Source organism: Thermobia domestica, chromosome 3, assembly GCF_964235325.1.
Source record: "Thermobia domestica chromosome 3, izTheDome1.hap1.1, whole genome shotgun sequence".
NCBI lineage: Eukaryota > Metazoa > Arthropoda > Insecta > Zygentoma > Lepismatidae > Thermobia > Thermobia domestica.
Window position 1 is genome coordinate 164,647,832 of NC_137456.1, and position 26,482 is coordinate 164,674,313.

The 26,482-nt window shown below is 35.2% G+C and overlaps 1 protein-coding gene across 1 annotated transcript in view; it reads right to left on the reverse strand.

Moving 5' to 3' along the window:
* The window catches only part of LOC145680859 (kielin/chordin-like protein), a 1,295,905-nt gene that overhangs the window by 987,503 nt on the left and 281,920 nt on the right, over positions 1 to 26,482 (reverse strand). Inside the window, exon 3 of the mRNA XM_081751993.1 lies at positions 25,552 to 25,636. Coding sequence (XP_081608119.1) covers positions 25,552 to 25,636 — 85 coding nt within the window. The remainder of the gene's footprint in view (positions 1 to 25,551; positions 25,637 to 26,482) is intronic.

The following is a 26,482-nucleotide window of genomic DNA, read 5'->3' on the forward strand; positions in this document are numbered from 1 at the left end:
ACTAATAAAGGAGATTTTTAATAAAGATCCTGGAGTTAAAACCCTTATTCTAAGATATCCGACTGCTACTGAAGTTTCCGAGTTCATTTTGCGCGCATTCTTATAAAGGTAGAATTTTCTCGATGAAGGGAATGACTCTTTGAAATATGATCACTACGTTCTTAGGTATTTTCATTGTAATTACCTCTTTTTCCATAGGGTCAATTCCTGGAACCTTAACCACAATAAGTATTACTATGATTATTGTTTCGAAAATTTGTTTCGAAAGTAATTTATTTTTCCAGTTTTTATGTACACGGTCAGCACAAACTTGGCTTTTTGTTAGATTTGTTTATACTAACAATATTAACTTGCCTAATATTTACGAATTTTGATTATTTGTGCAACGTGTCATTAATTCCTTCGAAAAAAAGGCTAGTGGAAAAGTTCTTCCAAAACCTTGCTCGGAATAATGACACATCATTCGGAGAACAATAACTACCAAAATATCTTATAATACGCCAAAATTTGATAATTTGTTCTATATTATAATAACGTTCAGCAATAGTCCACGAGAACCAACAACAAGGCGAATTGTGACTAATCATATTTCATCCTTTATAAGTGCTATTTTGTGTTTTTTTTTTCTAATATCGACGAACAACAGTGACGAGTAATAAAAATCTAGAAAATCGAAAAAAAAAAAAAGGAACGCAGTTCCAGCTTAATATTCGAAAACCACACATGAGCTGAGCGCTAGAGGCAATTCTCCAGCAAAGCAAGTTGCTTGCTTTCTGTAACGTGAAATAATTCAAAACTGTGTAAAAGTTTCGTAAGAAATACGCGGACTTGGTTCGGATTTGTCGAATCCCTAAATCATGAAAAGTCCTTTAAATTTTTAGGACGCAACGTTGTAAACTACAAAAACGGAGAATGCATTGAAGCCGATATTTCGGTAGGTGAGAAAAACTTTGTCTTTTAAATCCCAGTTGTAATACAGCGTGTTGGTCTGGTGAATTTTGCTTCGACTCGCACACCCCACAACCATTATCCGGTCCGCTATTCACGGATATTTAAACGCATTTCGTCTCATGAAAATATTGTAAAGAGATGTTAGCGTCGAAATGTACGGCTGTTGTAATATTAGTGCTTTGATATTAATACCCAATCTGCCTGTTTCCTACCGAACAGCATCAACTAATTCTTACGAAGATTCTACTCGATTATCATTTTTGACTAACGTTTCACAGAGATCATTTTTATTTTTTTAAAAATTCAGTTTGCACGTCCATCTGAACATCCACACAAAGACCCTGAAACTTCTACGCCTACCTCTGTATAAAGTTAAACCAAGGAAGTTCTGTTGCTTTTTGTGAGGTCTGTGTTTAATTGGCCCTCACATCGTAAGTTAAATACGAATGGAGATACGGCGAAGGTCGATTGTTGGTGTGGGTATATCCAAGATACTACCTGGTTGTGGCAGTTCAGCTACACTGTGAACTTGCGTAAGTACAGAATGAACATGGGACCTCCACAGAGCGTCATAAGGAAGTATATGCTGCACAAGTTCAAACTTGGGTCAAACACCACTGCAGCAGGCCGGAAGATATGTCAGGCCTTTGGTGAGGGCGTCGTGACTACGCGGACAGTGCAGCAGTGGTTTAACAAATTTAAGGATGGTAACGAAACACTCGAAGACGCACTACATGCTGGAAGACTAACACATGTACAAAATGAAGATTTTGAATGCAGAAATTGAGTCGAGGAATTGGGCTTGTGAGGAACTGGGACTACAATTCAGCGTGAGTGGGGAAACCATTCAGCAGCACCTCCATGAACTTGAGAAGCACTACAAGTTGGGCCGATGGATCCCACATGATTTGACTCCGGGCCTGAAGGCAACGCTAGCAGACACCTGTGTTTCTTTGCTGTCTTCTCGGAGGAAGGAGCCATTTCTGGACAGGGTGTTGACATGTGATGGGAAGTAGGACCTGTACGAATCTCCACGGTGCCGTCATCATTGGTTAGAATCCCATAGACCGAATACAAAATAACTGAAACCAGCACTGCCCCAGAAGAAGATCCTCCTGTGTGTTTGGTGGACATCTCATAGCATCGTATATCGGTAACTGCTACCAGCTGGTCAGAGCATCAATGCAACTGTGTACTGTGAGCAGTTGAGCCATGTTCAAGAAAAAGTCAAAACTCTGGAGCCAGCACTTCTGAATCGCAAAGGGGTTCTCCAATTACAGGACAACGCTAAGCCCCACTTAGCTAGGATGACCCGGGACACCATTCTACACCTTGGATGGGGAATACTTGCATCCGCCATATTGCCCGGACATTGCACCGTCCGATTGTAAATTGTTACATTCCTTGGACAATGACCTTAGAGGACGCCAGTTCGAGCCTCTAGTAGAGGTACAAAATACACGTGATACTTTCTTCGCTTCAAGGCCCACCAAGTTGTACCGTGATGGAATCCATGGGCTTCCAGAACGTTAGCAGAAGGGAATATTTTTGATCTTCCAGGTACGTCTTAGGTGACATATCAACGCTCAAAGGTAGTGGGTGAAAACAACGACAGAACTTTCTTGGTTAGCTTTTTATATTAACGTTTGAGGATCCCTTTCTTTCTTGAAGGATACTATCTCACTATTTGTACTGTCTAAATTAACATTAATATATTGAACTTAATGGCTTACGGCCTTAAAATTTTTATCGAATCTAATTTCCTCATTTTCTATTTTTTCCCTTACTGAACAAAGCACAATATTTGACTTGACTTTCTAATTGCGCTGCACTCAGAGAATCTAATTTGCAGTCTAATTACGCTAACATTTCAAATAAAAGATGTACACTTCTTTCTCTCCTGTCTCCTTGCTACTGTTTTCGATTTGGTCTACAGTAGCATTAGGTAAAGCAGTATTAGGTTCATTTTCAATAACATTCTAAGAGAGGATTCTGAACTAATGAACGAATATTATCTGTTTGTTTCGGTGGTCTTTTCTCTTTTCTTCCAATCGTCACATATAAAACGTGTGGACGATAACCCCGTCCTTTCATTTTCTTCCGCAAGATTTGCGATCTCTAAACTAATAAGGTGAAACCATTGTTTGCACAATTCACATTCTGCAACATAAACTAAACCTTCACCATTTTCAATTTCCTCAATATTATCAGTGTTCCAGCATGGCAGCAACCAAATTCTTTTATAAAGCTCTCGCTTGAACCATCAATTAAATTGGTCATCTTACAACTTAATACCTACAAGACAAATACACAAAATAGGAAAACACACTTCGAGATAAAATCACCAATCTTACAGTAATTGTATACGTAAAAGTGAAAGTGATTATATTCCTGGCTTAATAACTCTTGAACACCTGATCGATCTCATTCAAATTTTCAACATAAATGAGGTTTGACCCTGGGATATTTTACACCATTTCACTTTAATGGTGAAATTTGGACAGGAGAATGTGGAGATATATAAAAACGATCGAAAATGATATATATTAGTGTCAAATCCATAGCTTTTGCAGTCGCTGCGATGAACGGTGAGACTTCCGATGCTGTTTAAACCCAAATTCAGCCCCGTAACTTGGTGAAAAATAACTGCTTCTCACTTAGTTCTCCTCAGCAGCCGACTCGGGCAATGCCATTCGTAATGTTTTCAGTTTTTAATATTAATACATTGTCATAGTTTCATTTCTCTGTTGACAACCAATCCTTTCGTTCTCCGATGGAACCATGAATCACTTAACTACTTGCACAATCTTGCCCTGAAGGACGAAATCTCCAGATCACTCTGTTCAATAATACAAATTATTTCGGCTTAACTGGAATGGAACAGTATTTCCTATCTCAGAGTGATCGCACCTACTTGCATACAAACGTCTACTCTGACTTAGTTCTCCCCTCACTTTACAATCAGAAAAGCAAAAGAACAAAAATATTACGTTAAGAGAGACGAGTATCTCAGTTCGGACTATCAATTCTGTATTCACGAAATGTATTCATAGACACAAGAACCACATGAAAATACTTTGCACTAAAAGAGACAAATGGGATGACCACAACTCCTGCTGTTATATTGCTGGCAACAGAGAATAAAACACTGATAATTGAATAATACACCAATAACTAGATTTACCATTAACTTTAAAATTATATATTTTAAATGCATTATATTGTTCAATAACTTTAAACTAATGAAAAATATGTTGATTACATTGAAGTACAAAATCTTATATGCCCTCTGTACATAGGACATTACATATATATATGTAAAAATGAGTACTGTATTTCAAAAAGAAAAGGTTAATATAGTACAGTCAATTGAAGAAAATTCTTATACATACCATATATGTATATTCTTCTTGTCAATAACTTCAAAATGAGAGAAGTTATTTTTAGAATTATACCCCATGCGTACTTAATTTTCTGTATAGTACTGATAACAGTATTTCGTCTGTATAATGCATCCGTTAGTTAAACTCATTGTCAATGGAGTATGTATCCTCTGTATATCCATTTTGCTGGTAACTGTATTAGAATTAAATACTTTTCTACGCGAAAAACTAATAAATATAGAAAGATAAAAGATGGAAAAGCTCATTTTAATTTTATATCGCTTGAAATTTAAAAAAAAATGAAACAAACTACTTAAAAAATCTTTTTATTGATGTCACATTTCATGAATACAATATTAAAGCCTTCCTATTGTATTTTTAATGGTAATTGTTGTAATAACTTTACCAAAGTTAAATTGCTTTTCTACGTATTTTCAGTTAAATTCTATTAAATACCAAATCGATCCACATATGTTTAATCTTTCATATATGGCATGTTTTGTTTGACAGAAAATTAAAAACAATATGATTTATCGACATATTGCCAATATGTCCTCTAAGCTAGAAGTTAAAAATTAATTTTAAAATATTTGCTGTGACGCTCTCAAATATTAAATAACTAATATCACATCCTATATGAACACATTATGAGATTTTAACAAAGAAAACTTAATTAGAATACGTCTACTTTTTCCCAATGTTCTGAACTTTTGTTGCTCAAATGATGACGTAAAATGAATGAATTTATATAAAAATTAATGTAAATTTACTATATATATATATATATATATATATATATATACCCAATAATTTACGGCTCTTGTTAATAGTCTCTGGTTTTAATTATGGGTCATAAAAAGTGATTTCAATCCAATATTAATTATGTTTGCATACTTTTACGATCTATCGCGTTGTTAGTGGAAAGGGAAAGCATTCAGAGAGTTACGTAAAAGTCACTACGGACTTTGTGGAAATGTATTACGGAGTTGAAAACACAAAACTAATCACTACTAATTATGAATTATAGTCATTTTTGGTCAGATTTCTATTCACCACTAGCGCAGGGGCGTAACTAGAGCATTGCAGAACCCTGTCGCCTTCATCTGATTTCTATAACTGACAATTATAATCTTTACAAATTTTGTAGTAATGCAATTATTTTTACATTTCGCATATTAGTTATACGAAACTCTAATTATAATTTATATACAAAATATATTCAATTTACTTCTAGGTTAATATAATATTCTATAACATTTTCTAGACTTTAAAATTCCTCCGTCTTATTTGAATTCGGATGGTTGTTTATTACTTCTTCGAAGTCCAGTTTCGCAATCAAGGACTGCTCGATGCAAAGAATTGGTTATTCTTTCAGTCTATTTTGACTCATGGTATGTTGCATCAACGCTTCGCATTTACAGTTGTGAACAGGAATGGTTAAAGTCAATATCAAAACTAGATGAAACGAAGTGATTTTCCAGAATAAGAAAAGTTGGTTTACACATCCAGCTTCAAGTTCGGCTGTAATCACATCCAGCAGCCGAAACAACATAGCATACTATAATAACATTTCAGGATCCACTAATCGATCTTCTTGAGAAATTTCGTTGTAGTGATGCCGCACTTTTTTATGTCGAACTTCAAGAACTTCAGGTTAAATTGAACAACTATTTGCTGTTGTTTGCCCCCTCCTACAGGCTTCAATTTATTTTGATAAGTTTTAGCTCTTCAAGGCACATTTATAAAAGTTATATTCCTTTTGATAAAACGATATTTTTCAATTGAAGTGCGTTAGACACAAGCTTGATAGTCTACAATATTTTGTATTGGAAAACCATAGAGTAAACAAATTTATAACCTTAATATGTTTTGTTTTTTAGTTCAGAAGCTTCATTGGTTATCAAGTTTAGAACTTCACTATACTACTATACAAAAAGCTTTTTGAATGCTTTAAAATCTCATTGTTAAGATGAAAATTGGGTGAGATAAAAGCCTCATTTTTACATCTTCCGGACATTCTTGCTAGATTAACTCTTTTCCCGAATTCCGTCATCTGTGCTGTACAAGAACTACTGAGTATATTACAACCGATTGATACTGCCCCAAAAATATTTACTATTATTTCATTACCTAAAGATAAGACGGAAGTCTGCCGCTTTCCTTGTGATAATAAACTAATATTTGAGCAGGGTATGCGTTTTAATAATTACAGATATGAAAAACATGTGCTTAGGTTATTTAATCTTAAGAATTCTTTCTTGAAAAAAAATATTCAAATATGACTAAACAAATGTATCAGGTCAACACGGGTGCAGCCTTTTATCTTGTGGTCCTCTGACTGTTTTCCAACCCAGCTATCCTGTTCATACGCCACTCCACTAGGAACGTCGCCGCAGCTCTTACCGCTGGAAAATTTAATCACTCCAGTTCGCTTGTAAGATGTATGTCTTGATATGCCCTTGTAACTTTCAAACTAATAGATATCAAACGCCAAACGTTCGTACTATGCAAATATCAACGGTGGGATATTGTTTGACATACTCAGAAATACAAGCAGATTCATAGTGCTGCTAAACCAACATAATGTTTTTTTTTTTTTCAAACGACACTACGTCAGGCTAATACATATTTCAAATCTACATGTAAAAGAAAACTTACTATACAACATTTGTTATTCAGTGCAACACATCAAGGACGCTACATTATCACAAATATGGAAACAAAATTGGAACTTTCTATAACAGTTATAACGCAAGTGAGACGGGACATACTCAAAGCACTTTAATAGAGAATACTGCGGATATCATATATCATGTTTCAAGCAAGTAGAAACAACGTTACAAGGAATTGAAGATTTGATAAACTCTATTTCAAAAATGTACTTAACCCTTATCCGGGCAAGGCAGTTTTGTAACGTAAACGGGCAACCGGGGCCTGTGAGGCCCAGTATATATTTTAAGTGCAGAATACACAAAATCAATGCCTATTGTCACTTACTGTTCAGACTAGTCTAGAATGTACCGATATATATTTTTGTCAAGTAGCGAAACTTCGTGTCACGCTTTTGTAAGCCGACCAAGTAGAATAGCAAATCCGGTCCAGACATTTTTGTAACGTAAACGGGCAACCGGGGCCTGTCAGGCCCAGTATATATTTTAAGTGCAGAATACTCAAAATTCAATGTCTGTTGCCGCATACTGTTCCGACTAAAGCTTACAATAGTCACGTGTTCAATATATAATTATGTGACAATTTGATCTAATATTTGACAGGAATTTCACTAAAATTATACGAGGCCTCCTAGGCCCGGTTGCCCGGTTACGTCAGGAAAAGATTTTCAAATTAAAAAAAAAAAAGCTTTACCAACTCGATATGTTCATGATTTTAACTTCGACGAAAGATAGAAGAATTCTGTATTTTATGTCTTTGAAATATGTATGGTTATTGAGAAATTTTAGAAAAATGAAGCTACTGGGCCTGGGAGACCCCGGTTGCCCGGATAAGGGTTAAATAAGTGTCATATTGAATTACGTAGATCGTTTTGAATAAACAAAAGTCATAATACTGTTTATAACAATTTGCAGGAGGTTGCATTGTTCAAAATTTCAATCTTCTTGTTTATTAGTTTAAAAGTTACAGGGATAAATCAAGATAAATGGTCCAATACATAATGAACGTACTATAATTATTTACACTTTTTCAGACATATTCATACTGGTTACACAGCAACTGATGTGTCCACCTTCTCAATATAATCTCCCTTTACCTTTATGCATTTTTGCCAGTGGTGTGTCAGCTGTCAGCTTCAGAACACCCTCCTGGAACTAAGTATTCAGAGTTCCACACACCCATGATTTGACAGCTTGTTTAAGTTGAGCATTTGCAACCGACGACCACACAGAAGTTTTAACATTACCCTGAGCAGGTGGTAATCAGTGAAATTCAAGCTCAGAGAGTAGGAAGCACTGTAATCCCTAATTGATCAATGGCAGCAGTGTTCCCTGGCTGATATGTGCATTATCATGCTGCGGAAGCACTCCTTCCCCCAATTTTAGTGTCCGCTTCCTTTGAATCCCACGACTTAAGCGTCTGAGGTTCTCTACGTTCGTTCCACCTTCCAGTCATTCGATTAGAATCATGCTTAGAACACCGTAGCCATACGCTTCCCAATTGAAAGTGTTGTTCGAAATTTCTATGGCGGTAGGCTATCATGGTGTTTCCGCTGCATTGATTGCTGTTTCGTTGTCGGCTTATGATAATGGAGTCAGGTCTCATCACTAATCACAAGTCTAGACTTGAACTCTTCGGGATCATGATCATGGCATTGCAAAAGTTCCACGCGACATTGTTTTTGCTCAGCAGACAAGAGTTTTGGAATCCATCTTGCCCCCAACTGTAAGTGGTTGTGCACGATGCTCTGCAAGGTGTTTATGGTTAGTCCTATGGTAGCTTCCATTTCAGAGAATGTGATACATTTGTTCTCTTGAATGGTCTTCTCTACCACGACAATGATGGCTGGTACTGTCACTGTCACTTTCCTTCCAGAACTGCTATTCTTTTTCGTCGGGATACTACCCACTTTCCAATTTTCTATACAGTTGTACAGTGCCTTTCGCGACAGTTCATGTTCTCCACACACTGTCACAAATTGCCTATAGATTTCAGCTGCGGCCACGCCTTCTGTTCACAGAAACCATAATGTCCTGCATTGTCTTCAATAATTACTTTCCATATTACCCATTAGTTTTCACAGGGATTCAAGATATGGGTTGCACAGGGCGTCCCTGTTGCCAGTGATGTTTCCGATTGGTAGACAAAGATCCTTGATACCTGTGACTGCCTTCCCAACTTCAGTGATCTACTGCATCTGGAACGAGAGAAGAAAGTGTAAATCATTACAGTACGCCTGTCGTACATACGGTGTTTGGAAAGAACTTCAACATCTTTTAAGGGTAATTCCTGATACCAAAATAAGAAAAAGTGTAGACGAACTTTATGCAGGTATACCTTTTTTCAACTCTAGGGCCAGTCGAAAATTCGTCAAAAAAATGCGACAGTTATAACCGGAGAACGGAATGTAATCCAAGTCGGATAAAAAGGGACATTCATTATATTTAGTCGTAGAAATCATTAATGCATTATTGGATGTAACACAGGGGTGCCACTCCAAAGACTACAAGGACAGGTAGACTCCAAAGAAATTAGACAATTCCTTGGGTATTCTACCAAAAGTGAAGACAGAAAGTAAAAGAGTGCTCCATCTACAGTAGGCAATATGATGCCCAAGTGCTGAATGTAAATGAATCTCCACACTTACTAGATTTCGGTAAATACAGAAAATGGTGTTGCGACATCAAAAACTTTGAAAAGTGATTTCTTACACAAAAACATGAACAAAAAATGTGGAAAATCAAACATACAGAAATCTGTCAATTCGTAACTGCAGCTCGCCGAAAATGTGCCAAAGCAATGCTTCAAAGGACGTAACTATACCACAAAGTGCCGGATCGAGATTGGGTGAAAATATTTAGTAATTATTTACATCCCTAGACTCTACTAATGTACCAGGGGATGTAAATGTAACATGGATGGCGAAAGAGTTAACCTTGAATAGAAGGAAATTAATTCTTCTTCAAAACGATCAGCACAACTAGACACAGCGTGTCCAATATACAATGCAACCCGGAGTTTGGGATAGTAGAACTTTTGAACCTGAAGTGATACAAAAATAATAGTTATACCAAAATGAAGCCTGGTTTATGCATACATTTTTAAACTAAAAAGCAACGATTGAAGTACACTAGGAACCACAGTGTTGCCAAATGTAATCGAAGGTGTAAATCATTTTTTTTTTGCAAAACATGTAAATTGACTCATAACTCATAAGTATGGATGTTCTGTTGTTAATTTTCAGTTTGTTTAGTTGGAGTGGCTTGGAAACTATGGAGCAGAGAAAAGAATTTTTCATTTCCGCCGATAACTAATTGGATGAGGCCTCTGTAAGGGGGAACTAGGGAATTCGTAGTTTTCGTAAATTAACACTCTGAATTGGCAACTTTGCTGATGTTTTGTGCATCAAAAGGTGTGTTAAAAATCTGTTTACATTATGCAATTCTTGAAAACAATGAAAACAAACTTTGAAATTATCATGATAAAACGTTTACTTACATGCACCCGACAACACTGCTACAATCAAAAATGAGTTACCAGCCCTACAGCGAATGATGGGAGTGTCCCCTGTTTTGATTCAAACACTGGTTCACACGTTTCACCAGGTTGGCAGCAACTTTACGAAGATTAGAAGTGTTAATGTTCTCAATGGCACTGCGAATGTTCGTTTCCAGGTCTTGAATAGTTCGAGAATTGTTGTATACCTCTTGCTTTAAATGGATCCATAGAAATGAATAGCAGTGTTGCAGGGTGCATGTAAGTAAAAATTTTACAATGATAATTTCAAAGTTTCTTTTTCATTGCTTTCAGGAATTGCATAATGTAGACAGATCCTTAACACACCTTTCGATGCACTGAAACATCAGCATTGTTGCCAAATCACAGTGTTACTTTATGAAAACTACGATTTCTCTAGTTCCCCCTTACAGAAGCCTCATCCAATTAGTTATCGGTGAAAATGAAAAATTCTCTTTTCTGCTCCATAGTTTCCAAGATAGGGTAAGCTTTCCTGTAATTGGCACTGCCCAGTTATTTGGCATTTCAAAGAATAGTATCAAAAATTAAGATATATACTAAACTAACAACATTGGTTTGGTTCCCTCCCTTTAGCCTGGTCTTCAGTTGTTGTTATTTGCAAGTGGCGTCAACTTCGCTTGTCATTTGGTTTGAAATAATTGCGTGTATTTGGAAAGCTTTTTTTATTTTCAACATTTCTGCCCAATTCTAAGCAGGTAGGTTAAGAAATGCACTTTCATTATTCTGTTGTTATTTACTGTTGTAATAAAAGTATAATACATGATTGTCTTTCAACGGTTAGTTATACCTTTAAAGAAGTGGATTACTTCTTCTTGCCAACAATGGTCAGATCGTTTCATGTTTTCAGGGGGTGCCAATAATTGGTATTGCTAATATATTTAATGTCCATTTACTTGGCACAGGGCCAATAACTGGCATTTTTATATAAAGATATTTTTTATATTTTAACACTACCATTGTTCTATTTAACGCATAAGAATTATGATGCTAGCACTCTTACTTTGATAGCTTTATTTCTACCAGTTGTTGGCACCAGTGCCAAGTACCGGCATTCAGAGTGCCAATTATTGGTACAAACTTTCGGTGCACTTATAGTACCTATTTTAACTATTGACCTTCGTTGTCTTAGTAGACCAGGAGAAGTTTAAAGTCAGTGTTAGAGCTTTTATGCGTAGGTCTACGCTTCATTTTGGCTTTTTTAAAAAGCCGTTACTCGATAATGTAAGAAGAAAGAAGGGTAGAGCAAGATTTCGTGCTGTTATTGGAATATAGTCTAAAATGTTGATGTTGTCAAGAAGGTGTTTCCAGGGCCGGTGTAGAATTTATCTTTATCAAGTGTCTCATGTTCACAAACTGTAATCTAAAAGAGTCAGTGACGCTGAATGTTGAAAATTTCTGTAGTTGCACGGATGGAAAGGACAGTTGTAACATTAGATAAACATAGGCGAACATTTTAAGCACTGACATTCTTGTAGTTCAGTCTTTCCTCGTTACTCCAGAAGTCCAACGCCTTCATTTCTACAACGCGCAATTTCTGCTCTTCTCTTTTTCTTCATCGTTTACCACTGAATTTTCTGGATCACACAAAATGGCTGGCTGGTTGTATTACTGTTTTTTCTTTGAGGAACAGTGGTAACCTGGGATCACATAATGCTTCTAGCGCTTCTCTACACTTTGTATAGTCGACTGCTTACGCCTGCTCAATTCCTTAATTTTTCTGTGATACATGTACGTTCTATTTAGAAATCCTCTCTCCATCGCCCAATCGAATTTTAATAGTTCCACTTTCGCCTCCAGCTCTACTACTACTGCTGCTAGTATTACTATACCTACTATTATTACCGCTATTTCTATAGTAAGTAAGGCCACAATTGCTACTACTAGTACTACTACAGCTAGTACGCATATTAAAATAGCCCTATTTTGTGTTTATATATATATATATATATATATATATATATATATATATATATATATATATATATATATATATATATATATATATACAGATGATGATCAGAAATATGGAAACACCTGAACGAAATTGCAACTTACCAGATTAATATAGTGTCGGGCCACCTTTCGCCTTCAGAACAGCCTTGATGCGACGTGGGATGGAGGCATAGAGGTCGTGAATGGTAGCAAGTGGAATTTTGCACCATTCCTCGTGCAGTGCATCGGCCAGTTCTGTGAGAGAGGATGGAGGTGGCCGGAGTCATGTTTCCAAGACGGACCACAGATGTTCAATTATGTTGAGATCTGGGGATTGGGCAGGCTAGGGGAGGTGTTCAACTTCATCCCGATGTTCCTCAAACCACGCTTCAACAACGCCAGCTGTGTGAATGGGTGCATTATCATCCTGGAAGATGGCGTCGTTGTCCGGGAACAACATCCGGACCATAGGATGCAAGTGGTCTCCTAAAATTGCGACATAATCGTTGGCAGTGATTCGTCCGTTAAGTGTGACCACAGGACCCAATGAAAACCATGATATTGCGGCCCACAGCATCACCAAGCGGCCACCATGTTTCACAGTTGGGCGGAGACACTGCAGATCATAAGCTTCTTTGGGCGTTCTCCACACATAAACACGGCCCGTGGCTGGGAATAGGGTGAAGGATGACTCATCCGACCATGTCACACGTTTCCAGTCCTCAACGGTCCAAGTTGCATGGTCGCGGCACCATTTGCGGCGTGCGAAAGCGTTATGGTCCCTGATGAGCGATTTGGCCCGTGCAACACGATTTCGTAAGTTCATGTCATGTAATTCGCGGCGGACTGTGATTGTCGAAACAGGGTGGGGGAGGTGCTGATTGAGTTCCACCGTCACTTGCTCCGCAGTGGCACGACGGTTCTGCGTGACAATGCGCTTTAATACCCGGCGTGACCTGTCACTCATGTTTTTCTTCCGCTCACTGTTCCGCTTCCCCGATGTGGTTTTCCCGTGTGTTGTGTAGGCCGTCATCACCTTCGACACTGTCCCATGCGACACACCTAACACAGTAGCAACTGCCGTCACACTCACTCCACATAACCGCGCACCAACAATTTGCCCTCTTTGAAAATCTGAGAGGTCTCCCATTTTACACTACCTCCGTCTAATGCAGCTACTGGACACTGCTGTTCCACTGCGCCTGACGTAGTATGGAGACCGACCTAACACACCACCACCAGCGGTCCGACGCTGCGTGTGCCACGACACCACTGCCAACCCATACATCTGACGTGTTGCCAACTACAGGTGTTTCCATTTTCTGATCACCATCTGTATATATATATATATATATATATATATATATATATATATATATATATATATATATATACTAGCAGCGTTCACCCCGCTTCGCTGGGGTCACCCCGGAACGCAATAAACCTTGTTAATTAGATAATTTTTACTTTTTCGCTTTCAAGTGATATGATAAAAACCATAGTAGATTGCAGTAAATGTTAACATTATATCGCCTGTCATTTATGTTAACCCGCCCCGCTTCGCTGCGGTCACCCCAACCCGCCCCGCTTCGCTGCGGTCATCCCGGAACGCAATAAACTTTGTTACTTAGATAATTTTTACTTTTTCGCTTTCAAGTGATTTATAGCGCCTGTCAGTTATGTTAACCCGCCGAGTCACAGGGTCATGCGGGTTGCATATAAATACGTTTATTTTTATACCTATGATGAACTAATAACAAAGGATTTGTACGTATGGACACCTGAATGGTCAATTATCTCAAGACACTGGTAATTGAAAATTAAAGTGATATGATAAAAACCATCTAGGGTCCACATCCTAACAACCCCCCAAAAATGAAAGAAATCGGTTCAGCCGTATTAGCGTGATGAGCGCACAAAGGATTTTTTGTACGTATTGACACCTGATTGGTCAATTATCTCAAGACACTGGTAATTGAAAATTAAAGTGATATGATAAAAACCATCTAGGGTCCAAATCCTAACAACCCCCCAAAAATGAAAGAAATCGGTTCAGCCGTATTAGCGTGATGAGCGGACAAAGGATTTTGTGCGTTCTCTTTTATATATATAGAAGATATATATATATATATGTGTGTGTGTGTGTGTGTGTGTGTCTGTCTGTCTGTCTTGAGGTCCGTAGTAGTCTAAGATCACGGAAGAACAGGAAACTTTGTAATTTTTATCCATAAATACAGAATAAAACCTTGTAGTTCAAACGTTTCTCAGTTTTATTTTTCTGAGTTTTTCATAACTTTAATTGGGTATATATTCAATTTTTATTTTAATACTTTTATAATTACAATATATTCGTATTGTATACTACTTAATGATAGTTTGATGAATTAATGCTTGCAATAACTGTAAACGTTTTAGGATAAGTAAGCCTAGGTCTACTATGTAAAGGTGAGGTGCCAATAACTGGGCATCAGGTGACAATAATTGGTCAGTGTGTGCCAACAACTAGGCATTTTGAGGTTCTCAATAAAAAAAATATTTTAAAGGAATAAATACTTTCCGTTTTCGCTATGTCTCACTAGTTTTCACTTCAGAAAAGGTGTAAAAGTTTATAAAATGACTCAACCCAAAAATTGTAGTGATACAATACGCTTATTTACTTTTTTCTTTAAAAAATCCTCTTAAAGTGCCAATAACTGGTATGTTTACCCTACTCCAACTAAACAAACTGAAAATTAACGACAGAACATCCATACTTATGAGTTATGAGGCAATTTACATGTTTTGCAAAAACAGTTGATTTACACCTTTAGTTACATCTGGCAACACTGTGTGGTTCCTAGTGTACCTCAATTGTTGCTTCCTAGTTAAAAAATATATGCATGAACAAGGCTTCATTTTGGTGTACCCATTATTTGTGTATCATTTCAGGTTCAAAAGTTCTACTATCCCAAACTTCGGGTTGCATTGTATGTTGGACACCCTGTAACTAAGAACCATTTATAGTACATTTCACAAACTTCAGCATTGTTACATTAAGTACCAGGATCAACATCTTTTGCTGTTGAGAAGCTGGTTTTGGAAAATGTCCTGTTCTTTGATTACGATCAGTAATGCCCTGATTGTTTATGGTTGTTGTGACTGATCCATCTTTTCATTAGAAGCGACTATCTGAAGCAGGAATCTTTCCCGGTTATTCCGTGCACTCAGAAAACCGCAAATTTCCAAATGGTGGTCCCTATGGACTGGTGCATCTCATGTGGTGCTCACGAGTTCAACTGTAATACCTTATAGATTACACAGAGACGCTTAACAACAGTGATATAGTATTTGCGTAAGTCGTCTGCGATTGCAAGAACAATTTTTTGATGGGCTATTAACATGGTATTTCTGAGGAGCTCATCAGTACATGCGGTTGGTCAGTCACGGAGCTTATTTCTCAGTATCAGTAGACTCAAAAACCAATGACGTATAGTGCGTTCATTCACCATTCGCCACAATACCAAATATGCAGAATGTCCAATTCATAAAGGAAACTAACTCGTGCGATCTTGATTGTACACCTTCATGCGATCTTGTTAAGCAACACATACATTGGTCCCTAACTTACTGAAGAAGTTGGAATTCGTATGCGTGATCTCGGTGCATGCATTGATTGCATTATGTACATCTTATTAGCTAACGCTCCTCTTAGAACGTAAGTAAGTGCGGTCCTAGATTCAATACCTGGAAGGAATATATCCACGAGAAAATATAGAAACCATTATTCTGACTTGGATTTCCTGGTCTCCGTTATATAAAATACTGATATGATGTCTTCCGTTAACCCCAGGGGGCCTCCTTCTCCGGACATGTACGCTAAGGAACGTCTCTCTCAGACGTACGACGTAAATTATTAGATGCCTGCACAATTCTACAATCCTACTACTGCTGTTTTTCCTCGAGACATTCGTTGTCTGGCTACTCCATTTAACCAATTCGTAGGGGTTACCCTTCTGGTAGTGAACTGCCGCTTATATAGCTCTGAACTGCACTGCAGGATGCAATCGTTCCCAAAATGGTCGGCGAGCTACAGGTAAGAATTGACGCATTTGTGCATTTGTACACCTATGATAGTTTTTTCGGTTTGCGAAATTTGTAGGTTTATTCTCAGAAGACCCTGTATATTAGTTCAAACATCGTAATAAGTGGTAGCAACATTATTGTGTTGATTTTAGTCAAGCACTTTCATAATCAGTACTCGCATGATAATTTCAATTTATAAACATCAAACAATACAAGAGAAATGAAGACAACACTTTTTTTATTCAATTTTATTGTAATCTCGTTGATTAATACATAAAATTGTTATATATTTCCTATATAGATGTGAATATATACGACAAAGAATACTGTATTAATTCAAGATTTGAGCGGGGATGGGTGGATACATATGCCCAAAGTTTCGATGTAAATGAAGGCACATAAAAAATACCTTCAAAATATTGATAAACCGGAAGAAATTCGTCTACATGAAATACAGTATGAATAGAACTTCACAGATACACATATCACTCTTTAATTTCTGCAGTTTCATAAAAGTTAAAAATACAGTAACACATTTATAAGCTAAACAAAACAACTGAAAGGATTCATTTCGGGGAAGAAACCAAGATCGAGTCTTATACAAAATGAGATCTTTCATCAATTCATTCATCTTATATTTTGAGAAAGTTATACATATCTACAGTCATAGTATTTTTTCTCTTATTAACAAAAAATGATTGCATTATCCGTACAATAAATTCCTATTTCTTCTTTTAGATGATAAGAATATTAACAGAATAATATCAAAAAGCAATTATACCAAGATTGTAGATATGTCAAGAGTGTGCTTATATCAATTTTCTCTAAACAAATTTTAAACTTTTCCAACATGTTCTAAACAAATTCTGAACATTTACATTATTTTATACAAAATTTAGAATTTTGTTATTCTATACAGCATTTTATGACATTGATAATGTTGTGTACAGAAATCTAGAATTTAGGCAAACTTCTCGAATTAAAATTATGAACATTTAAGTTGTTCTAATTAGAATTCATTAAAGTTTAATCAAAAAATTTGAATTGTTGGCAATTTATCTAGAAAACAAATCGTTTAATATTTCCATCCAATTTTATTAAGGAATTTTAAATGCTAGTAATTTTACTAAATTATTTTCAAATTTGCGTCAATTATTACTAAATAAATTTAAGATATTTACAATGTTCTCAAACACAAGTTCACAACATTGTCAATGTGCTTTTCCACATTCTGTTTCAAGAACATTCGTATATTTAAAAAAAAAATATGATAGCTGTATAAATTTCGTAAGTTCTTCTTTGTTAACTGTTGATTAATATATCCCACCAGTTCCACAAATATCTTCAAGTTCCTACTTTAGAAGAAAAGAATAAGGGACAAGTTCGAAAATTATTGAGTATGTTTATGAAAGAAAAAGAATGAGCAAAGAAGCTTTTAAGAAATACTGTTCATTTTGTACAATTAGAAACAATTTTCGTTGAATAACTTCATTTCGGTCTACGCGTAAGTTCTTCTTTTATTTGCATGTACACAAATTCGTCACTTTCTCATTCATCCGTACATGTAAATATATTTTACCCAATCTTCATACACACAAAGATGTATACATATTTGCTACAAAAATACTTTTGTAATGCTCATAGGATACGTAAATGATAAAAATTTGTTCACTGTAAATGAATGTGCTGCATAAAGAAATTATATACTCTTAAAAATAAACATCACTTTACAAAGTTAAAGGAACTGCAATACGCACGCAGTTATTTAAATCATGTTTAACTTGAATCTCATGGAAACTCCTATTCACCTACACACATACATACATACAAATATATATATATATATATATATATATATATATATATATATATATATATATATATATATATATATATATATATATATATATATATACGCACACACACTGAAGCATACATATCCACGTTCTAATAAGACATCTAAAGTAATTAGTCAGTAATTTATGCATTATATATGTCACTCTGCGTCTGCACACAATGTAACGCATCATTGCACTATATACACATTCTTTCGATAAACATGTTTCTCACACAAAGAAGTTATTAGGTCCGTTTTCCGTCAATATTTAAGCTTATGATCCGTAACTTTCCCTCTCTCTTTTTTTTTCTTTTTTTGGTAAATGATTCATTTTGTCTATAAGGTTGGTCTGCATAGGCCTTAAGATGGAGGACTTAAGGGAAAGGTACATATCTCAGCAAACTATCATAGTAGGTTTAGAGGTAGGCCAAAGAGGTGAGGAAAAGAACAGAAAGCAAACGAATATATTTTACTTTTCTGAAATAATAAAACACTAATCAAAAATAACAAAAAATAATAATGAAACAACAACAACTCATGCAAAACAAATTACATATATTTATACACAAAGGTAACAACATACATTCATATAAAGTAAATGCCTGAAAATGTTGCGCTAGGCTCTTCATTTAATAATTTTCCATGGTATTATTCATTAGTTACGATAGTGTTGGCAGATTATAAGGCTACAATCGTATAGTCTTTTTATAATCCAGTTTAATTAGTTGAAAGATTCGTGTTGAACTTGACCGCGATAAAGGTAAAATTCTATAAAATCGTATAAGTAATTTGACAATATTGTAGTATAATGTGATAGGAACAAAATCACAAAACTGACAAACGTAATGTGTTCTTATTTCACTATTATTACGTTTCTGTGGGTATAGCAGCCAATTGTAGCTTAATACAGATTTCAAATTCAGAAAGTAATTATGAAATATCTATGTTTTGCTAACCGAATAATATTTAAAGTAATTTTTCATTAATTATTATTTTCATTTATATATAAACCATTTTATGTCCCTTTCCTTCTCGCAGACTATGGAACTTCATGGGGTACAGCAATAAATTATGTACAGCAGTAATTTTTTTCTGATATGCCGGAATAACGAAATATCTGTTAAAAACTCGACGTCCATGATTTAATGATTCTTTAATCCAGTGGTATTAAATCTGAGATACTCGATGACTTCTTAGGGAATTCCCACAATTAAAAAAATAGTACTATTCTGTGGCGAACTTCTGTTCAATTATAATTTGATTCTCATCTTTATAACAACACTTGATTATTGAATTAGTAAGTATGATTTGCTTTTGATATTGTTACTTATATTTTTTTTAAAAAAAAAGATAACTTACTTTGGTAGGAATATAACAATGGAAAAGTATAGTTAGAAAAGAACTACTTTTGTTCGAAAGTAAAAATTGACAAATTCAATTTATACTACTATATTATATACATAAAAATTCTATATATCCAAATAACTCTTTCCGGAAACTATTGAAATCCTTGCCTCATCTGGAATGAATTCTTCTGCACTTACTGAACACTCCTTTTAGAACCTATCAATGGGTTACGACTCTAGATTCAGAATCGTTCCTATAAAACATCATATATAAACAATTTTCACTTTTTGGTGGGGACTCAAACAAATGAATCACATTAACATGTTACATATTAATTTTGACATCATGAATTCCTGGAAGCGAATGATATATCAAAATGATAAGTTCATATTACTGATTAATATCTTTGACAATCAATTCTTTAAATATAGTGACTGATTTAATACTCTTCATACAGCGTTAATTCTTTTAAATAACGTTCTTTGAAGTTTCTTTTCATGAACTTTGTACAAGTATAATTCAACATTTTTAGAACATTTATTTTATAGCCACAGAAGTTCATAGTTTGAGGGAAATATATGTTAGACGCGTTAATATTTATTCATTTCCCGAAGGAAAAAAAAGTTTGGGAAATGTTCTTTCTCCTTTCATTTATGAAATTTGTTAGATCTAGATTTAAAAAGATCACTTCATATATTAAATGTGATATTTGGCTTATTTTATTATTTCAAGAATTGTATATATAAACTTAATTAAAAGAATGTAGTGAATTCTCGTAAGTTCGTTCCTGCATCTTTCGCGTATGAAACGATTTAGGAATGAAACAATGAAGCAATACTATGTGGGAAGTAATGAAGAATATGTATTCGTTTATTTGGTTCAATTAACAACTTCCTGAAATACATAGGTATATTTTTCATATACTTCGAAATGCAACCACTGTGCATCACTGTAAACGATACAGACCTAACATATACCGAAATTAGACATCAAAAATTATTTCTGACATGCCCATAAATATCGCCCAAGTCTTTTCTTTTTCTATGTCATGCATGATTGATAGCGACGATTGTATGTCCACAGGCATTAACATGCACGGATAGTTTCTCATTTTATTCACCGAATTCTTGTTGTAAATTGCCGCGTGCAATTTAAGGAAACGAACCAACTATTCCAATTTCTCACGCAACATAAACATTAATAGCAAGAAATTACATTCCTTATTCTTTGTTGTATACTGCTAACTTTAAGGAAAGATTAAATTAAGCTGAGAAATCTATGAGTAGTACTTTTTCAACATTCAGTGCTGAACACTTGTAGAATCTGTTGAACAATGTCTAGCGTGGCCAGTAAAATCAAGCGCTAAAGTTTTATTGAAACATATAAAACAACAAGGAATATCACATTGTTTGGAGCTACAGTCACATCCACTGTGGTATCTTATTTAATGTTAAGAAAAAAATCCACATTCAGGATCTTCAGAAATATATTGACTATTGCAGAAATAAAATTTTTGTTTACACTCTGCTTCATGTTCATGAGTTCAGAGTAATAGAACAGTGATACTTACTAACATTTCACCACTGTCTCGCTCGTCTAGTAGCTAGCGTGAGTGTCTTCCATACACGAGGTCCTAGGTTCGCTTCCCAGTGGAAGAACATTGAATACTATACGGTGAACCGTAGGCCTTATCCTAAACAAATTTGCTTCTGACAAGGGACGTAAATGTAGCTCAATCAATTTAAGTTCGCATCATTGTAATCATTAGATATAAACATGTGTCATTATTGTTCTGTACGGTCGCACTTGTGTTACTGTAGAAGTAAAAGTGTGTAACTGTAATCAAGAAAGCGACTTCTACATACAAGTATATTTAAACCTCTGAAGATGAGCCTTTTTAAGCCGGACATCTTTTACTGGAATGAAAGGAACTATTTGCATGTGCTTATATATATATATATATATATATATATATATATATATATATATATATATATATATATATATATATATATATATATATATATATCGTAATTTGAATAGTTTTCGAAATAGTATTCTTAGTTTTCAACTTCAAGACATATTTCCTCGTTTTCATTTCAAATATGAACTTCCCCTGTTGGTATTTCATTTTCTTTTTGTCTCCGTAATTAATGAATTGACAGCTCCGGTTTCTGTAAATGAACGGTAATTATATTTAGTTTTAATACTATAATGACTGTGCTTAACTTGGACATGAAATAATTCATTATTGAATATGACTATACAGTGTTAATTGCTAAATATTTTTTCTTTCTTTCTTTTCTTCATATTAGACACATTGTGCGAATGCCACTGTACGTAGGTAATGCATTGGAGTTAACAATATTAGACAATAACAATATTGTTTGCTAATCATTTTACATAACGTTCAAAATGTATTACTAACCTTATGTTCGTAGGGAGTACGGTCAGTTAGTCGTACATGTTCTGTAATTAATAGCTTCCAACAAAATAGCAAATTAGATTATAGTTTCCATTGCCGGTAAGAATGACAGAGTCGTTTGAGAAGTTAGGCTAATTATTTCAAGTTGAAATCTCCATGGTTTCGAGTTCCATTTGGCACATGAGTACTTTTTATTCTCCTTAAAACTCTGTAACTAATTCCCTGACGTAAGAAGATTCACGATAAACTTCAAGTTGAAAGTCCAAGTAACAAGTTAAAACAATAGTTTCTTTTAAAAACTAGATAAGTTTGGTATACTCATCTCTGGTGATGCATTGGTATAGCAGTTATCTCTGGTGAGAAGGGCTCCCTGGTTTGATTAAGGTTGTGTGACTTTATGATACACAGCGGTATCTCAAGTATTTCCCATCTCCGAAAATGCTTGGACATAATCCCTCCAAATTTACCATCTCCTACCTCCTCAAGAAAGTAGTAGAGGAGACTTGAGATAGTTATAACAAAACCAAGATAACTTTTTTGCGGACCAAATTTGATTCCATTTTGAAACTTCTTGTCTTCATAATAATTGTAGACTTTTAGCTGAATACCTATAAATACATAGTATTTCTTTTTTTTCATATAAATTTCAAGAACAGTATATCCAAGAAATTTCAATAAACCCTTTATTGTGTCATTTTCCGTGAGAAATTATGCTCTCCCCCAAAAAAAAAAAAATCTCAGGGCACTATCTGCATCCTAAACCTACCTATGGGAACTCCTGACTACATCCGTGGGCTCTTTCGGAGCATTCGAGTTTCTTTCCATATGCTAATCTGCCTGTACTGATCCTTCCATAAATATTTACTTTGATTAATAATCGTCTCCTTCAGCGTAAAAGACACAACCGTGAGGGATTAAGCTAGTGACTTTTTGTTTTTCATTCTGTGTCTGTAACTCATAGTGTACTTCGTCCTCTTCATGCGGAGTCTGTTATTTGTGTCCAACAGAAAACAAATAATAATTTATTAAATTGAGTTCTTCCTTTAAATTTTGATAACTAAATTTTACTATTCAGTTCCACAGAAACTGATGTTTTCCTTCTGTGTGATTAAAAGAGTATCCGTACTATAATCCATTATATGTATATATATTTATCGTATACAATTTACTGAAGTTAAGGGAGAATAAATATTTCATGATACTTTTATATTCATTAAAAAATAAATCCTTCTTAAATGATACTTTTATGTCTAGAGGAACGATGTTCAATTTGAAATAAAACTAGTTTCGGTAATATAATTTGATTTTAATTAAGAAGGATGACATGCACTCGACTCAAAATCAGTATGTCCTAAGTTTGACTTCTGAAACTTGTAATAATAATCAGAATATCGAAAATGCTAATGGTTACATTTATAGAGACTTAGCTAAAAACAGAATGTAAAGAAGACTAAGCTACACTTACATTCATTGTTCGTGACATGGCAATATGGAGATAAAGCTGCACAGTTCTATGATCTGGGCACATAAAAGAGGTGAAGTGGTCAGTACTTCGCTCCAGCCACCTCTACCTCACGTTTCTCCATTCTGTATGCATCTAACAGTGGATGGGTGAACCTCCGGGTTACATTTCAACGAGAGTAGAACGAAAATACAAATCCCGTCCCAACGACACATACTAACAAAGATTTTAAATGCTTTTATTCTACTGTAGCCATAGGCATACCTACTTGTGTCGGGGAGAGCACAGACTAATATACGACCCGATTTTTTTTCAATGTTATTCTGCAGAACTTATATTTATGATTAATACAATTTTAGAGAAAAAATCATATATTTCTCACAAGAAACTCTTTATCAAAGAAAATCTAATATTATTGAGTGAATGCCACTTTAGTAACGGGTGTCATCACTGCACATAATGCCCAACGTAATTACTTGAGCACCAAATTGACATTGCACTTGACAGAACTTAATCACAGCCTAATCAAACGACACGGGGATACTTATGATCATAGCGCCACAGATAAGCTACTAACGTCTACGTTAAAGATCTTTCATATATAATGCTTTAATAGAAATAGCAATCGTGTTTGAACCTGACTTTGTTAATGCATATGTTTTATACTGACCGTGAGACATTTACAGTTGGACTATTAAGCTTCAAGATTTTGCTTATATTTAGCTCGGTTTCCATTCCTGGTCTATAGGCACAAAGTTATTGAATTTGATCAAGCATCAAAAGATAAATTGGAAGCTCCTTGAATTAGGAGGTAGAGACCTTCAATTTAAGGAATACTGACTAACGTTGTTGGAAGTCGATGTGCTTACCGTACACCGCACCACCAGGTTGAATATGCGTCATCATCTCGGTTGTACCATTTCGTAAGCTGTAACGTCAGCAAGTCTAATCATCTTTAAAAATAAATCACTTTAAAAGGTTTCTCTTAACAATTGGAGAGAAGTTAAACATAGAAATTGTGCGCAAGTATACTTAAGAATGAATCATTTTGCAATGTGCTTAATATTTTTTTTTCCTGAAATCTGGGTGTTCCCTTTATGTACTATGATACAATTTATCTAAGTCACGGGAAAACTCAACCTTATACCTAGTCTAGTGGGCTGAAGCGCGTATCTTTGTTGCACGGCGTTGAGCTTCGATTCCGGGTAACAAAACTTCGAACGCATTACAGTAGCTCCGATTTCACTTTGAACTGTAGGGGTCTTATATAACCTTGCTACTGACAAAGAATATAAATCGAATTCGATCAATTAATCAGGAAACTTGACACAGCAAAGACCATTAATTTCTAAGCAGGGATACGCACGAGACAAGAGTTGAGGTGTCTTGTCTCAAAAAGTGTCCAGGTTTCTATTAGAGAAGCTGTCTCGTCTCAAATGTCGTCATAAAAATTCTGTCTCGCCTCGTCACGTATGCAACCCTACTTCTAAGGATCCAAGAAGGATTTAGAAGTTTCCACATTGGACGTGACTGTACGCGTATGCAATCTACTTTCATCTCTATTTCGTATATGTCTATATATTTCGAAGTTTACGAGAAATAGTTTGTGTTCCATTCGCTAGCCATGCATAAGTATACACATACACACTACAATTCTCATTTGACCAACAATTCTTGCGGAAATCAGCAAAATAATAATAAAAAAATAGTTATAAAACAATGCTTCGGCGAAAGAGTTTTAAAATCAAATAAGCAGGCAATAACATAGGCTAAGATAAACTGCCAATATAATATATACATATAAGATAACAAACAAAACAGAATGAAGACAGAAATTAAGCAGAAAACGTTCAATTAACAACAAAAGAATGTATAGACTATTAGGTAAAGGTGAAGTAAAAAGGAGATAGTTAAGGTCAGACAGGGTGTGACGTTGGAGGCCAACCTTGACGATTTCCTTGCTGTCCACTACACGGCCACGGCTTCTCGGTGACTGCATATGGTAATACTTTGGCCACTTGCATCGAACCCTGAAAAATAAAACAGAAATACCCACTTCAGAATAAATAGTTTCACGTAAGGCTGATGCAATGCAATCAATTTGTCTGCAGTAAACCTAAAAATATATACATAAATTGAAAGTGTAAGGAAATCAAAGAAACTAACCTCTAAAATTGATTTGGTACGTATGAAAAGTTCTAATTAACACGTAAAAGAAGAAAATTACTCGCATAATAACTAGGAAAGCTGAAAACTGTCGGTAATACTTTTGTAATGCTGAAGTTTTTAAAACGAATAAGGAAACAGTAGTTAAGTACTGAGTAATAAGCAGCGCCTTCATGACACATTTAGACAGTGGCTGCTCTTGAAGGAAGTCACATCTGTAAATGTTTACACTAATGTACTGAAGCAGACCAAATGTATTGAAGTGTATGAAGGTTCATTTCCTTAGCTTGTAGCGATAAAAGTTATGGGAAGAAAGTATGCCTAATGTATTGAAGCTGCATGAAGCTTTCTTTCCTTAGCATGTAGCGATAAAATTTAAACTTTACACAATTTACCCTCCCGCAAGTACAGCCACTGCACACAGGAAAATCTGAAAATGAACATTCACAGAAAGGTTCAATTCTGTGTGGGAGAGCATTAAAAATAGAAAGCATTACAACTTTGGTCAAGGTCTCATACAGCCTCGGTGCTGAAAAGAGACTGTAACCTTCAATCAACCAACCAACAAACAAACAAATAAGCAATCCAGACAATGGCTGCAAAGAGCCCTTATCGAATAATTTGACATTGCTTATTAAGATAAATCCAAGAACAGCTGTCCAGCAGATTTACAAACAATTAATAATAATTAAAAAGAAACCTTGGAAAGA